Below are 27,263 nucleotides of genomic sequence, written 5' to 3'. Positions count from 1 at the left end.
GGCTTCTGGCGGATTGATCTCAGTGGTTGTGCGGTTTCTGATACAAGTGTAGTTGTTGTGGTTTTTGGTATTACAGAAAAGAATCTGAGATTAGAGTTGTTCGTACCGCAGTTGGGTTTTGGCATACCCCCCACAAGTTTGACGAAATTTGTGTTCTGCGCTGGGCTGGCATACCCGAAGGATTTACTGCCCTTAGAAAGGCTTTCGGTTGTGTATTGGTACGTAGTTTAGGAAAAGGTGTGAATCCACCTGGACTTGGATTCTCTCCGAAGGGACTGAGGTGTTTGGATGGCTGTAATGTGAATTTGGACCTGGTGGTATCGCCTCTTTCCAGTCTTTCACGCGGGAGGACTGGTTCGGAAAGGACATTTAAATTATAAGGTGCATCCCTTAAGCCTTTTTCCCGGGCTTAACAGGACTTAGTCGAAATTGGGAGTAACCTCCTCCCCGTGGCAACTAGTGCCCGAACATTGGATGAAGTTGACTTGAGGTAGAAAGAGCTGATCTTTGTCGCTAGCGACCGTAGGGAAAACTGTCTTTGTTTTCTTTGTTTGTGACTTTCTGTGTTTTTCTAACCTTCTTTCTGCTTCCTGTGGATTAATTTGGCTGTGATTGCTGTTTGTGGTTATTTGCTGTGTTTGGGGAGGCGGCCTGGTCTCTCTCTCTCTCTCATTCTGTGTCTGTGTGTTTCCTTCTGCTGTGAGTTGGTGCCGACACGTTGTGTGTGTGTGTCTGTGTGTGTGTGTGTGTGGGGTTGTGTGTGTGTGTGTGTGTGTGTGTGTGTGCTTTGCTGCGTGTTACTTCGTTTCTGTCTCCACAGGGTCGAGGTTCCACCATTTATATCTGTTTTTATGTGTACTATGTCGGTCTTCCGTCGTTGTATGTTCCACCATGTGCTGCTGTTTGTCTGTCTGTGTGCGTCTGGCGAGTTGCTTATTCGGCATTGTTGGTTTGTGATCGGTGCCAGCGCGGTTTCCTGTCGCTGAAACCTGTGTGTGTGTGTCAGGTCTGTGTCTGCGTTGTGTTAGTGCAGAGGTTCCCAAACTGTGGGGTGCACCCCCTAGGGGGGCGCTGTGTCATTGCAGGGGGCGCGGGAAGCTGTCTGGATGAAAAAAACAAAAAACAAAACATGAACACTGTATGCGCTGGGTTTTTACCTTAGAATGGCCAACTCTGTTATTCCTATGTCAGTTTGATACAGTAGAGGCTTCCACACTTCCCATATTTGTGTCCTCTGTCACTTTTGTCAGCAGTTACAACTGTTTAATCCGTTGTTAACATGTTGTAACCTGTTTTCTGAGCCGCCTTTAAACGCAACATGAGCGCTACGACGCTCGCGCTGGGTTTCCACCTGTGAAGGAGACCTGCTGCTGCTGGGCGGAGCTACGTAGGTTTGTGTTAGAATCACGGCAGCAAACCAGCAAAACGCAAAGAACTTTTCACAGTTTTTCCCTCCAAACTAACCGACTGAGTTGAGTAAAGCTGTTGGATGCAGGTAATGTTAGCTAAAAGATGACTAGCTAATGTTAGCTAAAAGATGACTAGCTAATGTTAGCTAAAAGATGGCTAGCTAATGTTAGCTAAAAGATGGCTAGCTAATATCAATACAGAACCTTAAGCTTAACAAGTACCTTGTAGGCTACCGATGTTGGTGTCTATTTTCAGCTACGTACATTCATTTTGACCCCAAAAAAGTCGATCCCCCCCCACCCCCGTCACATGTGTCGATTCAACCAGACAGCCATTTGTAATCCATAGGGGGACGCAGAAGAAAAAGTTTGGGAACCACTGTGTTAGTGGATGGTGAATCACAATATGTTATGAAATATTATGAAATGGTTTTTGTTGGATGTTATATTGCCGTATTTCTGTTAGTACATGGCTTGTTGGAACGCCTGGTTTTTGTGGGAAATAGATTTTTTCTGTCTTGCCCTTTAGTTACAGATCTTACAGGTCCCTATTTGCCAGAGCAGGGCAATGAGTGACCATTCCATTTGCATTTTGAGAGTTCTGAAGGAGTTCTTTTAACGCTGACATTTGCAGACCAGTTTTATATTTTGATTTTTTTAGGATTCTTGGATTTTGATATAAATTTCTTTGGAAATTGTGTTTTACGTTGAAATGTAATGTGCAAAATAACATATTTACAAATGTTTCTACTTTCTCAGCAGGGGACAAGAAACTGTTTCAGTGACCTCTCCAAGCCGGAGCAGTGGACTGATACCACTGCTTATTTTCTATGATCATGTGACATTTACAGTCAGTTCAATTCATAGGTTTCCTCCCACAGGATGGAACACCCTCACTGATCAGCACATTTACAAAGAAACGACACGTATATGGAAAATGTTTGTCTACATGACAGTGTTTTCCAAACAGTTAATAAGGACATGATGACTAATGAATGAATTTTGTGGTGGCCATTTATGTAATGTTTGCAACTTGTAATTTCTACTAATTTAGTTTTCTATTTTGTGGAGTTTATAATTTATTTAAGTTTAGATCCAAAATATGTAGTTAATTTGTATATTTGAATTGATTAGATTATGTTGGTAATTGGTTAGACCCTCCCATTAATTTGAGTAATTAAAACAGACCGGGTGCTGAGTGGAGCGATTGTTTGGCAAATGTTTGGTGTGTGGATGGGAGGTTTTTGTAAATGATTTTTTGACCACTTTCACATTTCACTTTTTTGTACTTGAAACATCATATTAAGTTTACTTTCATTTTTTCACTAAGTTGTGGGACATTTTTGGTAATTATTTTGTCGCTATTTTTTACAAGAAATAAAGAATATATTTTTTCAAACAAATTAAGTTGGAAGTGCGTTCAAATCAAAAACCACCTGTTAACACCCACGGCCTTTGTTGGAATATTGTTTTTTGGAAACGAGAAGGCCGCGACAAATTTGTTTCTTGTAGGAGAATCTCCCCCACAGTCAATACATTTTGTGTGGACAAGGCTGACAGTTTGACTTGAGTCAGAAACCCTGACAACTACAGACCACCTAACTGTACTTTACTTACTTTATGGAGATTAAGGTGGCAATTATTGGACTCTGCAGACTTGATTTGGGAGGTATATTTGTTACATTATAGGTCAACGGATGTGACAATGCCTTAAAATACTGAGAATAAGATTGTGTTCTTGTTTTTGCGAGTTAGTTGAGGGTCAAGAAAACCCCCAACATCCTGCATTTTCTTACAATAGGGAGTGAAAGTGTCTGCTTGAGTGTGATTGAGAGTGAATGGAGGTCAGGAGTTTTTGATGGGTTTTAGGAAGCGCTGTGTAAATATGACGTCTCTTTAGTGAGTAGCTGTGTGATCATTTTTTCTCATTTTAAACTATGTAGAGACAGTAAATGTTTTGTTTCATCAATTTACTTTGACTACTACTTTACAGACGATTCTAAAGTGATGCTTACATATATTCTATTCTGTATCACATTCTGGTTTACAGTGGAATCATCTGCTTGTATGGTGGAAGGTTTTTTACTTAAGATATTACAAGTAAAATTGAAAACAAACAAGGTGACATCTGCTTTGTTGAAGTTTTAGTATTTTGGCCTAATTGATTATGGCTTCAACGTTAACATTAATGAAAATTGTGAAATTGTGTCTTCAGCAGACTTCATCTTTCATCATGGCCTATTCAAAGTTTTTCTCTTATTTTATCCCCACAACATTTCATTTCAATTGGTCACTATGGAGTGTTTAACAGAAAGGTACACTATTGGTAAATGTAATATGATCGGCTATATGATTTAAATTGGAAATTATGCAACAGCTTGAATTAATATTCATTGTGTTGGTTCTAGCCTGTTCTTGTCTCAGAGACAGTTTTTGATTCAAATCTAAGTCGAAAGGTTATATTGAGGTTCTTATAATTTGGTCATTTTACACCAATGTGAGGATTAATACAATACAACAGGAGCAACCAGAATTTAGCCTTGGCTGATAGCAGACAGAATTAGTGATTAAGAGACTGTCTCATCCAACGAGGGCGTTTTCTTTTTGTTTGTTTTACTAACTAACTTACTAACTGAACCAATTATTGCTTTATATGGCACAAGGAATAGACGCAGCAAGTGTCTATTCCTTGCTGTATAGACACTATTTGGACCTGTTGAAATTTTAGCATATTGGGGGGAAGTCCTTCAAATTTGCACCTCTACGTTTTTCTTTTGAAAATGAGAAAAACACAGGGGGTTATTATAAAGATATTACTGACAGAACTTAGAACATCTCAGTGTATTTTGAATACTAGACGTAAGATTTTAAGAACTTGTGGAACATCTCACAATATTTTGGTTTTTCAGCAAATTATCTTATAACAGTAACATAGATTCCAAATTGTTTTCAAAATGATAATTTTATTATATCAACAGGGGGGAGAAGGAGAAATGGACCCTAATTCCTGGTTGATTTATAGATACGGTAAATTATAAATTTGTTAATCAATAATTTTGACTTTCATTCCACAATAGTGAATTGTGGATTTATTTCATGTAAAGAGCCTTTACATTGCCTTCCTGCTTGACTAAAATATGGTGGTTGTGATATAGAAACTCTTACTAAATTAAAATTGAACAGCTTTAATCAACATCTATGCCATGTTTATTTTCATTTAAAATTATTGATACATTTCCTGCATCACTGCAGGGTAATATAAAGATATTACTGACAGAACTTAGAACATCTCAGTGTATTTTGAATAACAGAACACAGAGAAGTGAAAATTCATTTGACATTTTGGAGTGAGCAAAGTTGGCATAGACTTTTGTTGAATTTTTTATTTATCTTGTATTTTTCTCTGGCAGTTCTGCTCTTGGAGGTTGAAGTTGGTCTCAGGGAGGGTTTCTGAGGCTGGGAACTGAGCTGGAAGGTGTGAGATGACAGTGTTGCAACTACGCACTGTGCCTCTGATGCCGGACTGTCAATTGGAAGCAAAGTCACCTCCTATACTGTGACTGAGGTCGGTGAAGATTACCTGCTATTTCCTGTTACTTGGGTCACGCTGATGCTTACAGGACCCGGGATGGATGAGCTCTCTGACTGTTATTGATGAAGCAGCTACTGCTGGATTTGGCAGGTCGCCGCACTTCAAGGATCAAAGACATCCTGACGGGGGATGAAGTAGTTTGGGTGGAAACCCTCCTTTGTTCTGTGACTTTTACTGTGTTTTCTCCCCCACAAACACTGCTGTCATCTAGAGCTGAGCTCAGTTCAAGAAGGGGACACTGCAGCCCCTGTGCTCTACGGATGCTTGGCCTGTTCCGGGTGTTTTTACACTATGGAACGACTCTATTACTCTGGACAGTTCTCGATGGACAAGATAAGAACTGATATCTGCTGATAGCCATTGGGCATGTCCAGCTGCAGCTCAGCAGATGTCCTGTTTGTCTGGTTGCCTGGTGGTCCTGGATTTTCCACCTCTCGGCATGTAACCTCAGTCCTCTGACCCCTCCTTCGGCGTGATTTGGCCTCCGAGTTGCAGCCACTGGTTGCCAGTTCAAGTTGGTAATATTTCACTATTTTTTCCAAATGTTTCTCGTATTGAGTGGGATGCCTGCTTTTTTATTTTTTCTCTAACCTAATTTATCACAGGACATACTACATTTACTGGGTTGATTGTCTCACATTCTTCTCGCTTGACATTCTGACCTTTGTTGGTTTACAGTAGGATTGTAGAAAAAACATCTCCTGGTGTCAGAAGTTTTACGATTGCAAGAATTGTGGTACAGCTCTTTGCATTTCTTGGAAATGCATTCATAGATGGTTCACTCTGTTTGTCCCACATCATGCTAATGTGTTTTTCCCTTTCAGCATGACGAGAATGGGAAAGGGACAAAGTATTATAATTCTAGTTAACAAATTGTTTCCTTAAACTTCACTGACTTGCATTGTGTGCCATGTTTCAACTACATAGGAAGATGATCTAACTTTATTTGGTTCACATTACAGTGGCTATAATTTAAAGTAAACTAATTTTAAATTTGGAGGTCATTATTTACAGGATAAAGTGGGTTCATTTAGATTAGAATCTGGACTTTGTGGGACTATTATAACTTTTACCATGAGAAATGAAATTCAACTGTGGTGGAATACCGACTTACTAAAGTTAACTTATATAAGCTGCTGCTTCAATAAAGACCTGCTGGCTTCAGAACCAGAACCAGAACCTGGTACTGGGTCATGTTGTGTTGGAGGATTTTAGTCAGTAAAATCATTCCAGGTTCTGATCAAAGTGTTGAAGCATCAATCATTGATTATTGATTTGTTCCTGTTAGATTCCAGGAATTCACCTTTCTAGATTGGGTTGAATGATCTTTGACCAAAGATATGAACTTTGATTTATGATCAATTATATATAATTGGGCTGCACAGCTCTACCAACTCTGTACAGTTTGTAGAGCTGTTGCCTTGCAGCAAGAAGGTTCTGGGTTCGATTCCTGCCCGGGTCTTTCTGCATGGAGTTTGCATGTTCTCCCTGTGCATTCGTGGGTTTTCTCCAGGTACTCTGGTTTCCTCCCACAGTCCACATGACTGTCAGGTTAATTGGCCCCTCCAGATTGTCCCTAGGTGTGAGTATGTGTGTGCATGGTTGTTTGTCCTGCGACGGACTGGCGACCTGTCCAGGGTGTACACTCAAAAAAATGAACTTAGGGGATTATTACATTAATAAAAGAATACCATGTACTTTTAACACAATAATTTCATGTTTTAAACAAAAACGTGATAAAATCCTGTTGAACAAACAAGAAATTCATCAACTTAACGTTTATGAAATTGAATCAAGTTGAGATAACACGATTCATTATAGTCGGACTGATCTTGTGCTGGAGGCGACGAGCGAGATCACGGCAGATCCCGCGAGATCACATATTCGCGCTTTTAGATAGATTTTTTACCCAGAATGCAAATGGAAAGAACCGTGAGTGAAACGCTGAGTGGGACTGAGTAGTATGTATTCCATGGAGGGAAAGTTACTTTCACATCTGCTCAAGCCCCCTGGTGGTTGAAGAAAAATCCACATATAAACCGGAAAATACAATATATGAAAAAAAAAACACTGAATGCTCTCTGCTATGAGCAGGCGGGCCGGATCAAATGACATCGTGGGTCGTAGTTTGGGGACCCCTGGTTTAGAGAATACTAAATTTTCCTGGCAGGATTGTGCACATATCAGTGTTGCTATGTTTAGTTACGTTTCTATGTAATTGATGTACTCATGTCAGTGGCTAACGTGTTAACATCACATGAAGTGATGGTTAGCTGGTAATTAATCAGCGTTTTTCTAACATTTGCACCATTTCCTGCTTGCTCCATGCTTGTGTCAAAGCACCACTGAATTGAAGTGGTCATTGCATTTATAAAAAATAACATGTTTAACAGAATTATTTTATGTTTCAAAGGCAGATATGACAAAATCACGTCAAATAAACATAAAATTCAACAACCTAGCGTTAATAAAATGTATTCAAGTTGAGACAATGTGATTCAATTTAGTCAGACTAATCTCCCGCCGAAGAGGGTCTAGCGAGACCCGGAGATCACGCGAGACACTGGCGAGATTACGAAAGATCACGCGAGATGCTAGCGAGATTACGAAAGATCACGCGAGATGCTAGCGAGATTACGAAAGATCACGCGAGATGCTAGCGAGATCACGCGAGATCTTGTGTCTGGGAAAACTTCAAACTGTTCTTTCAAGAGAAGCGGGAAGATTCCTGATTTGGATCTGCTTAATTTGAAAAAGGTAAGATTCAGTCTATTTTCATCCGTCTAAATCAAAATAAAAATCGAAATAAAAAGATGCAAATTAAAATCATCAGACTTTTTTTAAAAAAAACATTTTTTTCTATGTTCGGTCACGTTTCTATGTAATTGATGTACTCATGTCAGTGGCTAACGTGTTAACATCACATGAAGTGATGGTTAGCTGGTAATTAATCAGCGTTTTTCTAACATTTGCACCATTTCCTGCTTGCTCCATGCTTGTGTCAAAGCACAACTGAATTGAAGTGGTCATTGCATTTATAAAAAATAACATGTTTAACAGAATTATTTTATGTTTCAAAGGCAAATATGACAAAATCACGTCAAATAAACATAAAATTCAACAACCTAGCGTTAATAAAATGTATTCAAGTTGAGACAATGTGATTCAATTTAGTCAGACTAATCTCCCGCCGAAGAGGGTCTAGCGAGACCCGGAGATCACGCGAGACACTGGCGAGATTACGAAAGATCACGCGAGATGCTAGCGAGATTACGAAAGATCACGCGAGATGCTAGCGAGATTACGAAAGATCACGCGAGATGCTAGCGAGATCACGCGAGATCTTGTGTCTGGGAAAACTTCAAACTGTTCTTTCAAGAGAAGCGGGAAGATTCCTGATTTGGATCTGCTTAATTTGAAAAAGGTAAGATTCAGTCTATTTTCATCCGTCTAAATCAAAATAAAAATCGAAATAAAAAGATGCAAATTAAAATCATCAGACTTTTTTTAAAAAAAACATTTTTTTCTATGTTCGGTCACGTTTCTATGTAATTGATGTACTCAAATCATGCTAACATCACATGAAGCAGTGTAAGGGTCACAAAGCTGCTGTCAAGACAAAAAACGGACCCCATAAATGTCACAGTTTTGCTCCTCCTCAGGTTGTTAAAACTCCCTGGAAAAAAGTTGCACTGATGTAAATTCAGCATCTGGTGCCATACAAACTCTGAAGTCTGAGGTTTAGTGGATTTTAAACACTGGGGCCAAACATAAGTCTATTTAAATGTTTTTTATTATTATTATTTAATTTCAGTACTGTTATTATGTAGGTAAATGCAGAGTGGACATTGGATGCACACACACTTTTGTGGCTTTCCATCGTAATACAGATTCTTCACTTATTAATAATAAAAAGTATTAAATTTGAGTCAGAGGAACCTGCGGAAACCTTTGCTGTTAGAGCTTTAAATGTGCTTGCAATGTCCACATAAATGTCCACCTTCTAACTATGGATTTCTAGTATTTTTTTCTGGCTGAAACACTCAGAGGATTGTCCATTATTCCTATTAGTCCATGAACAGACTTGAGCTTTCTTATTTTTTAAATACATATATTCCTCTGCTCTAAAGATGTATTTTGTTATTGTACTTGTTTTTCCATAAATAATTGTAGTTCAAAAACAATTTTTAAGTTTATTGGTTTAATTTTGAAATGTTGAGGTTTTTGTTTTGATTTTTATGTTTTATATTTTCATTGTTTTCTACCATGTTCAGTTCACCACTGTTCTGCACATACATGCTTGCATGTGCCCAGTGGTTATATTCAGTTTCAGAACAGCTGAAACATGGGTGCCTTTAAATCTCAACTTAAAACCCACCTGTTTAGAGTTGCTTATAGCTAAATTAGGCTTAGTGCGGTTTTAATGTCTTCAATGTTTTTAATGTTTTTGGCTTTACTTTTTATCTGTTTCACTGTATATTAAATGTTGCATGACTCTGTGTTTCTGTTTTTAATTATGTAAAGCACTTTGAAATGCCTTTCTGCTGAAATGTGCTGTACAAATAAAATTTGATTGATTGATTCATGATGCATTCAAGAGACTTGTACTAAAAGTTTGAATGTTCAGATACAACTCTGCTCACGGTGAATTACATATTTTAATGTTTGAAAATCTGATCTCTTTCAGAACATCACCCGTCTGTTATCCACCTACATAAGCACTGGTGAAGGGGGTCATCGGCCACCAAGTTTTAGATTGCAGTGGCTAATGGTAAGTTTTGCCAGATCTAAAATGACTGAATCTAGTGTTAGAGCGATTATAAGGGTTCAGCTGAACTTGTATTTGGCAAGTCAGTTTTATTTGTCTTTATTTGCGTGGGGATGTGGAACTGTAAGGAGTGTTGTCTCTCTCTGTCTAGTAGATATGAGCTGCTATCAGCCCTATGCTAGCTACAGAATAGTACAGAGCAAGGGGGAAGAAGGATGAGCAGCAACATGAGATTGTGATTGACAGCACTAAAACTCTCCTGCCACTGACTGGTTGTTTCTAGCACTGGGAGAAGGCAGAGGAAATAGATTTTTCACAGTATATCCCCCTATACTGTACCCTTGTTTCAGACATAAATATTTCTTAGGTGACAGCTTCAGTTAGAAGTTTAAATAAAATGTTAAACTTAATTTTAGTCATGGTATAATGAAAGGAGAATAACAATTTTAAAGATCTTTCAAATAGGCTGCAAGCCACTGATCACTTTCGTTGTGACTTCCTTTGAATGTAGCTAAGTTTTCAAGTATGTGACCCTACAGTATACTGCTGGATTTTTGCGGTTGTTCTCATTGTTTTCTGATCTGCATATTTAGGAAAACACGGCTGAAGTCAGACGAGAGTGGATCCTAAAAGGTCTGTGTGCATACCTGGATGAAGATCCAGAGAAGCTGGAGAAAGAGTACATGGTATATTAATTTATCTTTGTGTCCACAAAAGAGGTGATGATAGTTGGAGTTAATTGGACTTCCTGTGAATTACCAATAAATTTAAAGTAAGAGAAGATCATTAAAACTCTTCTTTTTTTTCACTTGGGTACATTCAATTTTAATTTGACTTTTGAGATGCTTTTAGATTTCTCCCACAGAAAAGGATAATCATTAGTAAGATTGATATATTTACAGTTATTGTTAAGTGGGTTTAAAATGAGGATTTTTAGGTGAGTTAAACTCCACAAAAAGATCTTTGGCCTGTTTTATTTAGCCTTTTTTTCTAACAGCATTGTTTCATATGCTGACAAAAATATGAACTAACTTTACCTAAGATGTTAGTACTGATCTATTTGGAAATAACTACCACACATAGTCATGACATTTCCTCCATCCAGGAAATAAGACAGGTTGTTCATGTATAAGATGTTTGGTTTGTGTACAGAGTCAGGGCTTTGTACTTGCACATAAGTAGGACTGGTTTGGAATGACAGTCTGTGTGGTGGATCCTCAGACTGTCATTTCAATTGAGGAGAACAGGCCATGGAATATGGGGCCTGTTTGGGATTCATCCCTTCTCTTCATGTTTTTCCATATGAGACAATATACCGTATTTTCCGCACCACAAGGTGCACCGCATTATAAGACGATTTTTGTGAAAATGTAGAAAATATGGTACCTTTTCTAAATGGAAAATCTTATCACTGGACTCACAATTAACACAGACAGGTCTGTGATGGACCTTAGCTGTTGTTGAGTCAGCCAAACAAGTGTAAAGTTATTTTTTTATTTAATGAGATGTGAAATCTCTCCTCCCCAAATCCCCACCCTTGTTCCCATCATCAAGGTGCACAAATGGCCGAGACCGTCTGTGGAATCTGTTATCCGACCGGAGAGTGCAGAGCCTGGCGATGCCATTGAGGATGTTGGGATTCTCCTGGACGGGGTGGAAGTGATGAACAACTTGAGCAATGCATCTTTACATGTTTTTCTAAAGACCGCAATGGAAAACTAAATTTTAACTGTTACAGTTCGCAAAGTTGAGCGAATTTACTGACACTTTTTATGTTGTTAAGAATTTGATCTATGCTAAACACAGCCCAGTTTTTTTCTGGAATAACAAAACTGACCTTTTGTTGTTTATTTCAACTTTCAACTCAGCTGTTTTTGGTGCTGTGTAAAAAGAAAATGGATAATTTTGAAAATACAGTTCATGTTGTACTTTTTCTAATTGTTGAGTGTTCTTTCTTCTTTCAGTGTGGTCTTAAAACACTTCATTTAATAGCACTTAAGAAAATGTCTTTGAATTAACATAATTCAATCATGGAAAGATTTTCCACACGATTAAATAGCTTTCTTTCAGCATGAAGCATGTTTGTTCAGCTAACTTAATTTTCATGAGTTGGATCAACTTAATTAAGTAGTGTGAAGTTATCAGTGTAAAATTAGTTGGTCTGGTTCTATTAAATTACATTGGGTCTAACTAAAGTAAATAAGTTGAATCAACCACAAAAATTAAGTTGAACCAACACATTTGCTTAAAATTGGAATAACCTTAATAAATTAAGTTGAGTCAACATATTTGCTTTAAATTGGAGTAACAAAATTACATAGTGCTGAAATAAAGCAAAGTAATCAGGTGGAAAATCTTTCCATGATTTTTTTATGTTAATCCAAAGAGTTATTTTTTTCAGTGTACCCCGCCTCTCGCCCAGAACGTTAGCTGGAGAGGCACCAGCAACCCTCCCAACCCCACTAAGAGACAAGGGTGTAAAAAATGGATGGATGGATTTATATAATTGTTCACAGAAATATCAATAATTATATAATTATAAACCTCAATGTTTTCGGTTTGCAGCCTTCAGTCTGTAGAAAACCACAGAGCTCCTTCAGTCCAGAACCTTCCAGGTTGGTGCTGCTCAGGTCCAGTTCTGTCAGATGGGTCGGTTTGGACTTCAGAGCTGAGAACAGAGACGTCCAGCTGGTCTCTGACAAACTGCATCTCCACAATCTGAATGAAGAATAAAAGATGAGCTGAAGCCAACAGGATGCAGTTAAAACTGAAATATGAACAAATAAATAATAAAATGTAGAAAATTAATTTCCTGAATGTAAAAGAAACATGATGAACTGATTCTAACATCTGATCCAGTCAAACTGGTTTAAAGAGTCCAAACCAGCAGAACCAGAACATTTGATCAACAAAGAAACTCAAAGTTTTTCTAAAAGTTTCTCAGGATCTTAAACTCAGTCGGATGTTTTTCTCTCCATGTTTCCTTCCAGGCTCTGTATCAGCTGACTGCTCTGTACCTTCATTTATCATCAGAGATTTTATGTCTCCAGTTTTTGGTCATTAATCTATTAATGATGTTTTTCTTGCTGGTTGTATTTTAACTGCAGCTCATTGCTAAGTATGACAGATGTAAACGTTTTATTTCAATCCGTCTAATTCAGAGTTTTACAACATCCATTACAGCTCAGATTCTGAAAGTTGATCATTTTCTCATTTTGTGGTGATTCAGTTCCTGAACCATCAACTAGAAAATATTGAGTCTTTTCTCTGTCAGATTGATTTGGGTCATTTAGTTCAAGTTCTGAATCCTCCATCAGAGACGCTGCAGAAATGGGAACATTATCATGAAGAACAACCTGATTGTGAAGACGAGTCATTTTTAAATCTATTTTCCAGGTGAACCACATGAGGATGATTTCACTGAACTGATGAAGCTTGTTGCACACAAAGCTTTACAAAGGTAAGATCTCACTTCCTGTCCTACAAAATAAGAGCTGAATCAAGATGTTTGAACTAAATGACTTTAACACCAAAACCTTCACAAAGTCAGTATTTACTGCAGGACTGTTAATTAATGATCTTTATATTATTTCTGTCTCCTTCATGTCAGGAACTCAGCCAGAAGACTGTGGTCATCCTGACAGAGTCTGACTGTCAGAACAAACTCAGATTTCCTCTGGAAATCTCCGATCATGGGGGCGACTGCTGGCTGGACAGATGTCCAAAAGATATTCTTGGACAACAAGGATGGAGGCCTAAAAAGGTCAAGAAGCTGTTGTTCAGAGAGCTGCATCCAAGAATATTGAGGGAAAGTTAAGTGGAAGGAAGAACAGTGGTGGTGAAAATGAGAACCAGCACCAGAAATAACTGCAGCCTTGACAGGATTCACCAGAAGTGGACTGAGGCTGGGGTCAGAACATCTGGATCCACTACACTCAGACCCAACACTAGCTAGCATAGCTTTCTATGGCATAACATTAGCTAGCATAGCATTTGATGGCAGTTCTAGGTAGCAAAGCCCTAGATGACATAGCTTTAGCTAGCATAGCCTCTCACACACAGCATCCTGATTGAGATTTATTCTGTTTTTGCTGATAGTTTGTGGTTTTAAAGTTCTCAGTTTAGTGACCATCAGACTTTATTGATCCAGTAATTTAACTGTAAAGTTGGGCTGTTGTGTTAATAAATTGTGATTAAAGAGAAGCTGTGTGTTTCTTCTTCATGTGTTCAGTGTTTGCTGGTTGAAACGCTCAGATTCTCTCCTTCATTCGTTGCTCTATAACAGCTCAGCTCATCAGGCTGCTGCTCATAGAACCATAACCTACATAGACTGAAGGGTTTGGCTGCTGGTTCCTGATCATCAGCTGGAGACCCGACTTGGTAACCGGATCAGAACCACTCAGTTTATTCATGAATGGCCTTGGGTTCTTCTTAAAGCTGCTGAAAGCCAATGGAGGCCATTATTTCCTAAGGAGACGTGACCTGATGAAGCTTCATCACAGAGACGAGGCTCCAACCGACTGACAGCTGTCAGACTGAAGAGGACGGTTCCTCTCTGACCCGGCCCAACAGAACCACAGCTTCAGGACAAAGTGAGGAACCTGCTGCTGCTGCAAACCTCACTGTCATTCAGTTCATCTAGATTTGCTTTTCTACAATCAGTCACTTCTTAGATGTTTCATTAATGATGATTTGAACTGGTCAGTGTTTGTGGCTCGACTGGAGGAAAACATTTCATTCTGGATGTAAAGATGAGAATCAGAAATAAAACAATCTGAATCTTTACCAACCAAACTGAAACATCTCCATCGTTAATTAACTTCATTTGAATTATTTTACTCATTTTGTTCATCAGTCAGAAACATTTTAAAAACTGAAAAACAAAGTTCAATAATGTCAAAGCTATAAATAAGAATATAATTAATTTGTAAAGTAAAAGGTTTGAGATTTTATTCTGACATTTAGACAGGTTGTTTTAAAAGAAAAATATTAACATTAATTAATCTAAGGATTAAAGTATCAATAAATGGTTTTATTGTATAAATAGAGAAAACAAACCTCAGTTTCTCCACTTTACTGACTGAAGTCTCCAGGAGCTCAACCAGGTTCTTCATATCAGAGTCTCCAATGGTTTCACCATATATTGTTCCCAGTTGGATCTCTCTTATTTCCAGTTCATTCAGATCTGGGTTGGACTTCAGAGCTGAGGCCGAAACTTCACATTCAGCCATTTGGATCTTACAGGCACCAAATCTGTGATGAGAGAAGAAATAAATTCAGTTCTTTGCTGTTTCTCTCTGTTCATCTTTGTTTCTTGAATGGGTCTCAAAGAAGGTGACAAAAGCATTTACACCATCCTATCTAGGTAATTTGAAACTGCTTAGAGGTTTAGAAAGAGGACACACCTTCAATGCATATATTAAAATTAGGAATACACCTCTTAATAAAAGTCTCCACTTCACAGAAGCAAATCGAATTGCTTTGTCTGCAGCCGCACGAGCAGTTCCCAAAGGCGCCTTTGCTTTGTCTCTTATTTTTGTATTTTGTTCATTTTTCTACTTTTCTCAGGTAATTAATGTCTGTTTTATGGTTTGGACTTCTTGATGGTTTGGGTGTGATGCTGATCTGTTTTTCTATGCATTTAATTGTCTGAATTGTCAGGAACTCAGCCAGAAGACTGTGGTCATCCTGACAGAGTCTGACTGTCAGAACAAACTCAGATTTCCTCTGGAAGCTGCTCTCAGTGGTTTGGAGGACGACTGACTTGTAATTTGCTCCATCAGTGGAATTGACACTAAAATGGAAACTCATCACCTGCTTCTGTGGTGGGATGGTGTTCCACCTTCCCCCGCTCTGTCCGTCAGGTGCAACTAAAAGCGCACCGTTGATTGGTGGGCGGGGCAGATGCCTATTTGGGCGGGCTGCTGCAAGGTGCGTGCGGATGATGGGTATGAAACCCGAGGAGGAAGTTGTGGGATAGGCGTCGGAACGCTGAGCGATTGATGGTTAAAAAGTTGAAATCAAGAACTAAAAAAGGAGAAGATGAAGAGTTAAGAACACCTCGGACTTCTGGAAGTCGGCGTCGGGGAAATGCTCAAGACTCTATTGGGAAATCCCGAGGACTAGTGAAAGAACTTTGGACGAAGACTACGGCGGGTAGACTCAGCTGTGCTGTGAATGGATCAGAGTGGGGTAATAGTATAGATAGTGAAAGTGACGGGAGTCCCGAGGCATTGAGTAGTGAAAGGATGAGTCCAAAAAGAGGACATTCTTCAGCAATGGCAGGTGTAGAAAAGAAGGGAAGAGTAGTGAAAAGCTGGGATGAATCTGAAGAAGAAATGGAGAGGGAAGTAAGAGAGTTCAAAGTGATTGTTAGAGTTAACGAGGAGAAGGCGTTGCAAACTATCAGTCCAGTTAAATTATCGATGATTCTGAAGAACCAAGTGGGAGTCATCACTAATGCAAAAATACTAAGAGATGGAAACTTGATGATAAGTTGTAATACAGATGAACAAAAAGACAGAGCATGTAGGATGAAAGAAATAGGAAAATATAAAGTGACAAGTGTGAGTCTGGTACAAGATGGAGGTAAATGGAAGAAGGGAGTGATTTGGGGGATTCCAATTGAGGTTTCAGATGAGGAAATAAAATAAAATCTCAGAGGAGGAAAAATTAAAAATGTAAGAAGGCTTCAGACCCTTAAAAATGGAGAAAAAACCAACAGTGAAAGTATCCTGATAGAGTTTGATGAAGAAAAACTCCCAGAAAGAGTTTATTTAGGATATGTATCCTATAATGTAAGAGAGTATGTCCCAAAACCAATTAGATGTTTTAAATGTCAAAGATTTGGCCACACAGCTCAGACATGTAAAGGAAAGAAAAGATGTGCACGATGTGGGGAAGACCATGAATATGAAGAATGCAATAAGAGCAGGCAGCCAAAATGCTGTAATTGTGGTGGCAACCATAGTGTGGCATATGGGGGCTGTGAAATAATGAAGAGGGAAGTGCAGGTCCAGCAAGTTAGAGTAAGAAACAAAATATCTTATGCAGAGGCTGTTAAAGTGGTAAAGCAAAGAACTGAGGTTGGGGTGGAAAACAGGATGAATACAGGAGTAAACCAAACAAAGGAAAATAAAGTGTATGTGGATCTAAGAAAATTAGTGACATTTATTGCAGGAGTTATAAATGCAACAATGGAAATTAAGTCAAAAACAGAGAGAATTCAAGTGATTGTGAAAGCAGCAGCAAATCATCTTAACATCAATGAAATGACATGGGAGGAAGTGAGGGATGACCTCAGCGCTCAGGCCAGTCAGGAGACAGCTTGGATAGGATAACAACAATATGGTCTTGCTTCTTCAATGGAATGCAAGAAGTTTAATATCAAATGGACAAGAATTGAAGCAATTTATTGATAAATTAGAAGAAGCTCCAGAGATTATCTGTATACAAGAAACTTGGCTAAAATCCCAATTAGAATTTAAAATACTAAAATATTCTGCTGTCAGATTTGATAGGGTTGAAGGTAATGGTGGGGGATGTGCCATATTTATTAGGGAAGGGTTGCCGTTTAGAGTGATTAAAAGAGGAAGAGAAGATGAGTTTGTAATTGTGGAAATTTGGATAAAGGCAGAGCCATATATTATAATAAATTATTACAATCCATGTAGAAGATTGGACTTGGATAAATTAAAAGAAATTCAGGGACAAAATAAAAATAAAGTTATTTGGTGTGCAGATTTTAATGCTCATAGTAATTTATGGGGAGGGCAGAGAACAGATACGAATGGAGAGATAATAGAACAGCTGTTGGAAGATAATCAATTAGTATGTATGAATGATGGGAGGGGAACAAGAATAGATGTGCATACAGGAAATTACTCAGATATAGATTTAACTTTGGTGTCCAGAGATTTAGCGGGATTATGTGAGTGGAAAATAGAACAAGAAACAACAATAGGTAGTGATCATTTTCCAATTTTTTGTAAAATCCTCATATCTAAAGAGAAAGGGATAGTAGAAAGGCAGGAAAGGTGGATATTTAGTAAGGCAAAATGGAATATATTTAAATATATATGTGAGAAAAATATGGAGGACGTTAATTTAAATCTAGATATAGAAAGTATAGAGGAAAAGATTAGGGAAGTTATATTGAAAGCAGCAAAAATAACAATTCCTGTAAGTGAAGGTAAGAGCAAAAAGAAAGAGGTGCCTTGGTGGACAAAAGAGTGCAGTGCAGCAATAAGGAGAAGAAATAGAGCTTTTAGAATATTGAAGAAAACACACAATTTTAAAAACTTAATTGAATTTAAAAAATGTCAAGCGGAAGCAAAGAAAATTATTAAGAAGGCAAAGAGGACAAAATGGAGAGTTTTTGTGATTCAATTGGCAGAACAACTCCTATAGCTAATGTTTGGGGAGTGATTAAGAAAATGAAGGGAAATAGACAGGACAGGACATACCCAATTCTAAAACATGAAGAAGGAATAGCAGTAATAAATGAAGAGAAAGTAGAAGTAATGGCAAGAACATTTGCGAAAATTCATAGTTCAGATAATTTGACAGAACACGGGAAATTTAGGAGGGAGCAGACAAGAAGAGCAAATAATGTTATTTTAGAAGACAGAACAAACCCAGGTAATGTAATGGATGTTTATTTTTCTATGCAGGAAATGAAGAAAGCAATACTGAGATCAGGACTAACAGCACCAGGGAAAGATCAGATATGCTATATTATGCTAAAACATTTAGGGAATCAGGCTGAAGGAAAGCTTCTAGGTTTATATAATAAGATCTGGGAAGAAGGAAGATTACCATCTAATTGGAAAGAAGCAATTATTGTCCCAATTATTAAACCGGGGAAAGATCCAACAAACCCTTTAAGTTATAGACCAATTGCACTTACTTCATGTTTAGGAAAGATTATGGAGAGAATGATAACAGAAAGGATTACATACTACGTAGAAAGTAAAGGACCTCTGTCTTCATGTCAAAGTGGGTTCAGAAAAGGAAGGAGTACAATGGATCCAGTTATCTGCTTAGAATCAGATATTAGAAAAGCCCAAATTAATAGGGAAATAGTGGTAGCAATATTCTTTGACATTGAGAAAGCATATGACATGGTATGGAAGGATGGGTTGCTTATAAAATTATATAGAATGGGGATTACAGGAAGGGCTTATAATTGGATTAGAAATTTTTTGTTGAACAGAGTTATACAGGTACAGTTAGGAGTAAAAAGGTCCAATAAATATAAAATTGATAATGGTACTCCACAGGGAAGCATTATCAGTCCTTTATTGTTTTCAATTATGATTAATGATGTTTTCGAAGAAGTAGGTCAGGATGTTAAGCAGTCATTATTTGCTGATGATGGAGCCTTGTGGAGGAAAGGGAGAAATGTAAGATTAGTGTATGAGAAAATGCAAAAAGCTATTAAATCTGTTGAGAATTGGGCTTATAAATGGGGAGTTAAATTCTCAGTAGATAAAACAAAGACTGTCGTGTTTGGTAGAAAGAAGATTGAGGAAATAGATTTAAAAATGTATGGGGAAAAAATAGAAAAAGTGAGTAAATTTTGTTTTTTAGGAATCATATTTGATTCCAAGCTTTTATGGAATGATCACATTAAGTATATTGAAGGGAAATGTAAAAAAGTTATAAATATAATGAGATGTTTAACAGGAGTAGATTGGGGTGCAAATAAAATTAATTTAAAAAAGATCTATATGGCTCTGATCAGATCAGTTTTGGACTATGGATGTGTAGTTTACAGGCAAGCCGCAAAAACAATGATTAATAAATTAGAAGTTATTCAGAATCAAGCTTTGAGATTATGTTGTGGAGCTTCAAAGACATCTCCATCTTTAGCAGTACAGGTGGAAATGGGGGAGATTCCTTTATATTTGAGGCAAAAGCAAATTATGCTGAATTATTGGGTAAGTTTGCAGGGACATAAGGAGGAAAACAATACAGCAGTAAGAACGCTGAGACCTTGCTGGGAGAGTGAAAAAGCTAAAATAGACCGTTTTGCCTGGGCAGCAGATAAATGCATTAAGGAAATAGGTATACAGGGAAAGACGAACTCTGCTGCGGTGCCATATTCAAATACACCTTATTGGCTATTTCCATGTGTGAATGTAGATTTAGAAGTCTATAAAGAAATGCAGATAAATAAAAATAATAATTGGGAAAATTTTGTGAATAACAGAATTAGGAATATGTATAAATCCTTTACAGTTATATATACAGATGGATCAAAAGATTTAGGTTCAAATACAACAGGATTTGCTTATGTTATTCCTGAACTAGGTATAGTTAAGAAGCAAAGAACATTTGATTATTTATCTGTTTATACAGTGGAAATGTTAGCAATCCTGATGGCCTTACAGTGGATAGAACAAAATAGAATTGAAAATGTTCTTATATGTTCAGATTCATTATCATCATTAATGTCTATTTTAAATAGTTCATCTGAAACTCGTATGGATTTAGTATATGAAATTTTTGAAGTAATACTTAGAATAACACAAATTCGAATAAAGATTAGGTTTATGTGGGTACCTGCTCATAAAGACATAGAAGGAAATGACATAGCAGACCATTTAGCTAAAGAGTCTTTAAAACAAAAGGAAATTATGGAAATAGCGTATTCTAAATCTGAAATAAAATCAGTTATTAAGAGAAAAATTAAGTCTGAATGGCAACAATTATGGGAGGAAGGAAATAAAGGTCGTCATTTATTTAATATACAAAAGAAAGTAGGAAATATGGAAATAATTGGAGAAAACCGAAAAGAACAAGTGATAATGATAAGATTGAGGATTGGACATACCGGATTAAATAAAACATTACATCTGATAGGGAAACATCCAACAGGTAGTTGTGAGTGCGGTAGGGATATGGAAACAGTAGAACATGTAATAATTCATTGTGAAAAGTACGCAGCAAGTAGAGAGAAGCTAAGGCGAGAAATTATGAAATATGATATAAAGACATTAAAATTAAACAAGATATTAATTAAACATAAAATAAATAAAGCAGTTATAAATTTTTTGAAGGAAACAGGATTATTTATGAGAATTTAGATTAAAGGGAGATACTCTGGTCCACACTCCAGCATAGTAGATGGCGATAATACATCTTAACGTTAGATGTCACCCGCCAATAAAATCAGAAGAAGAAGAAGAAGGTGGCTGCGGAACATGTCGGGGAGGAGGAAGATTAGCCACGCTCGGATTCCTCCAGTAGTACCGAGGAGCAGCGGCGATTGGAGTTTTGGCGTCGGAGGAGACGGTTGGAGGAAGAAGGCGGAACAACAAATTACAAATTGAAATTGTAAAAGGCGGATTGAGCATAAACTGGTATGTGAATGGTTCGGTTGGTAATGGAGATAGGAGATGAGGAAGATATGGATTTTGATGGGTGGACGCCAGTGGGGAGAGGCAGAGGGAGAGGACGTGAAAGAAACAAAAAAGACGAAGGAAAGGGAATGGGTGAAAGTCAAGGAAGTAAACGAGAACTGGAAGAAAGTAGCTCAGAGGAAGAAAGGATAGTTAGGAGAAAAGTTGTGCGAGAGGAATTTAAAATAATATTAAAACTGAAAAATGAGGAAGGACAAGATAACATTAGCCCCATTGTGGTGTCAAGAGAAATAAAAAAGAAAATTGGAGATGTTGAAATGGTAAAGATGTTGAGAGATGGGAATCTGTTGGTGGTTTGTAAAAACGAAGAACAAAAGAACAAGGCTCTAAACGTGGAGAATATTTGTAAAAAGAATGTGTTGGAGAAAAGAATCATTGGAGAAAATAAAAAAACTAGAGGAGTGATTTATGGGATCCCTCTAGATGAAGATCTTGATAAAATCAAGAAAAGTGTAGTTTGTGCCAAAGTGAGTAACTTAAAGAGACTGTCCAAAACAATAAACGGGGAAAGAGTGGGGAGTCTGTCAATACTCATGGAATTCGAAGAGAAAGAATTACCACTAAACATCAAAATAGGTTATCTCAGTTTTCAGGTCAGGCCTTATATCCCTCCACCACTTCGTTGCTTTAAATGTCAAAGATATGGACACATAGCAGCAGTTTGCAAAGGAAAGCAGAGATGTCCAAAATGTGGAGAAGATCACAAATTAGAAGAATGTAAAGAAGAAGTACAAGAGAAATGTTGTAACTGTGGAGGGAATCATAGAGTTACATATGGAGGATGTGAAGTCAGGAAGAAAGCAAAAGAAGTCACACAGATTAAAATGACCAAAAATATAAGCTATGCAGAGGCAGTTAAAAATGTGAAAGAACAGAAAATAAGAGAGGTTGAAAAAACGAGGCAAATTCCACTGCAAAGTGAGATACAGACAGAGGAAAAGGTCGTGATACCAGTAGAAAAACTAATATTATTCATGGCATATGTCATCAACTGTACTGACCAAGCCAAGAATAAAACGGAGAAGATTAAAATTATAGTGAGGGGAGCGGAAAAGTTTTTGGGGTTTAAAGAGGGATCATGGGAGAGCATAAACAAAAAATTGGAGGTAGACAGGAAGCCAGGAACATCTGGTGGAAATAATTCATGTTAATAATACAATGGAATGCAAGAAGTTTGATTGCTAACGGACAGGAACTTAAAGGATATATTGATAGTCTTGAGGAAAAACCAGAAATTATTTGTATTCAGGAAACATGGCTAAAAGAAACGTTGGATTTTGTGATTAACGGATATGGTAGTGTAAGATGAGATAGGCAGGAGGGAGGAGGAGGTGGATGTGGTATATTTGTAAAAAAAGGGATACAATATCAGGTTTTAGGGAAAGGGAAAGAACTTGAATATATAATAATTGAAATTTGGGAACAAGGTGGTAAAGTTAAAATAATAAATTTTTATAATCCATGTAAATTATTATCAATTGAAATAATGGAGGAATTAACTGAATATTTGGAAGGAAATGTAATTTGGTGTGGGGATTTTAATGCTAATAGTACATTATGGGGTAAATGTAATGATAGAAATGGGAAAATAATAGAAGAATTAATAGAAAGTAAAAATCTTGTATGTATTAATGATGGGAGGGGAACTAGACTTAATATAAGAACAGGGATGGAATCAGCTATTGATTTAACAATAGTCTCAAATGGGTTAGCTAGTATTTGTGAATGGATCATTGATAAAAATACAACAATAGGTAGTGATCATTATCCCATTACAATAAAAGTAGGATTAAATATAAATAATAAAAATAGAAAGGTCAGTAAAAAATGGGATTTTAATAAAGCAGATTGGATTAAATTTAGATTTTTAAGTCAAATAAAATTAGAAAAAGTGGATATGGAAATGAATATAGATGAAATAAATTTAAAAATTTGTGAGATAATCTTGGAAGCAGCAGATAAATCTATGAAGAAAGTAGGCTGTAAAAATTCTAAGAAAATAGTACCATGGTGGACAAATGAATGTAAAGAAGCAATAAAAGCAAGAAACAAAGCATTTAAGGTATTAAGAGGTAACTCAAAGTATGAGAATTTAATTGATTATAAAAGAAAGCAAGCTATGGTAAGGAGAATAATTAAGAATGCAAAAAGAGAATACTGGAGAAATATTTGTAGCACAATAGGGAAGGAAACAAGAATAGAAAAAATTTGGAGAATGATTAGAAGAATGAATGGCATTAAAAGAGAATTTGAATATCCTATATTAAAAGTAGATAATATAAATATAATTAAAGATGATGATAAAGTAGAAATATTGGCAAGAACATTCAGTAAAATCCACAGTTCAGACAATATTAGTGAGGAGGGTAGAAAAGGAAGAGAAAATACAAAACTCAAATATAAAGATGAGTTGCAGAATGAAGAAGAAGCAAATAACTTGTTAAATGTTGAATTCACAAAAGCTGAATTGAACTCTACATTTACAAAACTTAAAAATACAGCACCAGGTAAAGATAAAATATGGTATAGAATGATAAGTCAGCTCAGTGAAAAATCTAAAGGGATAATATTGAAATTATATAATAAAATTTGGGAGGAGGGGAAATTACCAATGGAATGGAAAGAATCAATTATAGTACCAATAGCAAAACCAGGGAAAGATAAATCAAAACCAGAAAATTATAGACCAATAGCTTTAACATCAAATTTGTGTAAAATAATGGAAAAATGATTAACAATAGACTAATATATTATTTAAATAGCAAGGGGTATATAGTAAATTATCAAAGTGGATTTCGAAAAGGGAGGAGTACTAATGATCCAACATTATGTCTAGAGCATGAAATTAGAAAGGCACAAGTAAATAAAGAAAATGTGGTGGCAATATTTTTTGATATAGAAAAAGCGTATGATATGATGTGGGTAGAGGGATTATTAATTAAATTATATAGGTTGGGCATTAAAGGAAAGATATACCAATGGATTAGAGACTTTTTACTAAATAGGAAAATTCAAGTTAGAATTGGTGAAGTAACATCAGGAGTATATAGAGTAGAGAATGGTACACCACAGGGGAGTATAATAAGTCCGTTATTGTTCTCTATTATGATAAATGATATTTTTAAAGGTATTGATAAAGAAATGGGATGTTCACTCTTTGCGGATGATGGAGCGGTTTGGAAAAGAGGGAAAAATTTAGATTTCATTGTTAAAAAATTACAAGATGTTATTAATGAGCTAGAGAGATGGGCATGGCAAAGGGGATTTAAGTTTTCAGTTGAAAAAACAAAAGTAATGGTATTTACTAGGAAAAAAATAAACAGGGAAGTAAAATTAAAATTATATAGTCAAGAGTTAGAGCAAGTAAAATGTATTAAATTTCTAGGATTATGGTTTGATGATAAACTAAAATGGAATGTACATATTCAGAAAGTTGTTGATAAAAGTAAGAAAATCTTAAATATTTTGAGATGCTTGGCTGGCAATGATTGGGGAGCAGATAGGCAATCTTTGAAACAGGTTTATACAGGTATGATAAGAGCTAACATAGATTTTGGTTGTATTGTTTACGGTTCAGCAGCAAAAGTACATTTGGTTAAATTAGATGTAATACAACATCAAGCATTAAGATTGTGTTCTGGAGCATTTAAAATCACACCAAGAGCAGCAATGGAAGTAGAGATGGGAGAGATGCCATTAGAATTAAGAAGATTAAGGTTGGAATTAAATTATTGGTTAAATTTGCAAAGCAATAATTCAGATCATCCAGCTATGGAAATTTTAAAACCATGTTGGGAAAAAGAAACAAAAGAAATGGGGAGTCTTGGATGGACAATTGAAAACAAAATAAAAGAATTTAACATGAATAGTCTGGAAATTAGTCATACAACACCAACATCAGTAATACCACCATGGATTTTACCAGAAGCAACAGTAGATATGACAATCATGGAAAAGAAACAGGATAAATCTTTCATCATTGATAGTAGTTCAGTACAGGTACATTTAAACAATTACTATCAGTATATTCAAATCTATACAGATGCATCAAAAATAACTGGAAAAGTAGGAATAGCGTTTGTAGTACCAGAATTCAATATAAGAATAGGAAAACGAATTACAGACGGATTATCAGTATACACAGGAGAAATGATGGCAATTTTATTGTCCTTACAATGGGTAGAAGAGATAAAACCATTAAAAACAATAATCTGTTCAGATTCAAGATCTGCATTAAGTATTAAAAACAAGCAATCTGATAGTAGAATGGATATTTTATTAGAAATATTTTACACATTATATAGAATAAAAAATATGGGTGTGATAGTTACTTTTGTATGGGTTCCAGCACATATTGGAATAGAAGGAAATGAGAGGGCAGATGAAATAGCAAAAGGGGCAATTCAAAATCCAATTAGCATTAAAGTTAAAACAAGTAAAGCTGAAGGAAAGAGTATGGTTAAGGAAAAACTGATGGAAAAGTGGCAGAAAAGGTGGGATGAAGAAATAACAGGAAGATGGTATTATAAAATTCAGAAGAAGGTTGAAGAAAGAAGAAAGGGAAAAAGAAATAGAAAAGAGGAAAGAGTGATAACCAGGATAAGATTTGGGCATACAGGACTTAACTACTCACTTTTTAAAATTCAAAAGCATGCAACTGGTAAATGTGAGTATTGTGGAGAATGGGAAACAGTAGAACATGTTATTCTAGAATGTGATAAATATGAAAGAGAGAGAAGATGTATGAAAAAAGAGTTTGAAAGTATTAAGGAAAAATTTATTTTAATAGATATTTTGAGGAAGAGTTTGGAGAGCAAACATATACAAATAGTTATTAGATTCTTAAAGAAAACTAAGATATTCAGTAGAATGTGATAGAGTAGACATAAGAGTTAATGTGTGGATGATAGTGATGAGTAGAATATAAATATGGATGTAAGTATGTATGTGTAGGTTTTTTTTTTTTTTTTTTTTTTTTTTGGTAGGTGTATGTATGAGTATATATAGGTATATATATACAAAGAGAGCGTTAGACCAACGCGAGCCACACTCCATACCAGTAAGTGGCGGTAATGCTACTATTAAGTTTGTTGCCAACCGCCAATAAACACAACAAGAAGAAGAAGAAGAAGAAGAAGGTGGCTGCGTCTTTGTTTCTCCCACTCTTGCTACGGTCGGCGGCTACATGTCGGCTTGTGGGTTTGGTCGACTCGTCTGCGATCGTAAGTGGCAGTTTTGCTATCCGTGGCTGAGATCATGGTTGGTTTTTGGCTGCTACATTTGTCGTGCGTTTCTGCAGTGTTGCTCTGATGGCGTTGCCGGCTGCAGCTGGGGGTTGCTGTGGCGGGCGGCTTCAATCTGGTCCTCACCTGCTGACCCGCTTCCTCCCGGGTTAGGCTGTGTTTCCACCCCTGGGCACCTGATTGTTTTTGGAGCTGCAGCGCTTTGGATGGTCTGCTGTCTTGTCTTGTCTTCCTGTTTGTTTGGGCCGCTCTCAACTAAACCTGTTGCGGATTGGGCAGGCTGTGTGCACGGGGCATTACTCCTCTGGCCTTGTTGAAGGGCATTTGGAAGCGGATGACAACAATTTGTTCCATTGTTTTCTTTTATTTTGTGTGATTGAAGTTACTAATTGGTTTTCTTTGTTTGATTTACTAATTTCTTTTGCATTGCATGTTTTATTCCTTTTGGAATAATTGAACGTATCTGTCCTGGTTCCTTTTGTTCCAGGGACCGAGTAGTGGGCCTGAAGCCTCGTTTTTAAAAAGAAATGTTTTAAAGAAATGTTAAATAAAATATTGTGCACTGTTAAATCTGTGTTCAGGTGCATCTTGTTACTTTTAGAAAGATCTCCACCTGTTGGTCACACCTCCATGTTGTTTTGCTTCCTGTCAACATAAAACTCCTGCATGAGCTGCAGCTCCAGGCAGTCGAGTCCCCAGAAAGCTTCCCTGTTTCTAGGATCCATTTCATCCAGAGTTGGTTGACTTTCTCTCAGACGCTGAACCTTCAGTCTGAGCATGTGCAGAACCTCCTAACACACCTGGTCCAGATTCATGTGCTTCAGC

The 27,263-nt window shown here is 36.8% G+C and overlaps 1 protein-coding gene across 1 annotated transcript in view; it reads right to left on the bottom strand.

Moving 5' to 3' along the window:
* LOC148160600 (ribonuclease inhibitor-like) overlaps positions 1-27,263 on the bottom strand; it is an 89,211-nt gene that overhangs the window by 10,020 nt on the left and 51,928 nt on the right. The window contains exons 8-9 of the mRNA XM_088003995.1: positions 14,828-15,022; positions 12,314-12,487 (exon numbers count right to left, since the gene is read on the bottom strand). Of these exons, the coding sequence (XP_087860121.1) occupies positions 12,314-12,487; positions 14,828-15,022 (369 nt within the window). The remainder of the gene's footprint in view (positions 1-12,313; positions 12,488-14,827; positions 15,023-27,263) is intronic.

The sequence above is a fragment of the Poecilia mexicana genome, unplaced genomic scaffold, assembly GCF_051168715.1.
Source record: "Poecilia mexicana isolate PSO_F unplaced genomic scaffold, ASM5116871v1 scaffold_2, whole genome shotgun sequence".
Classification (NCBI taxonomy): Eukaryota; Metazoa; Chordata; class Actinopteri; order Cyprinodontiformes; family Poeciliidae; genus Poecilia; species Poecilia mexicana.
Note: the sequence above shows the minus strand (reverse complement) of the source record. Positions and strands in the feature narration are given on the sequence as shown.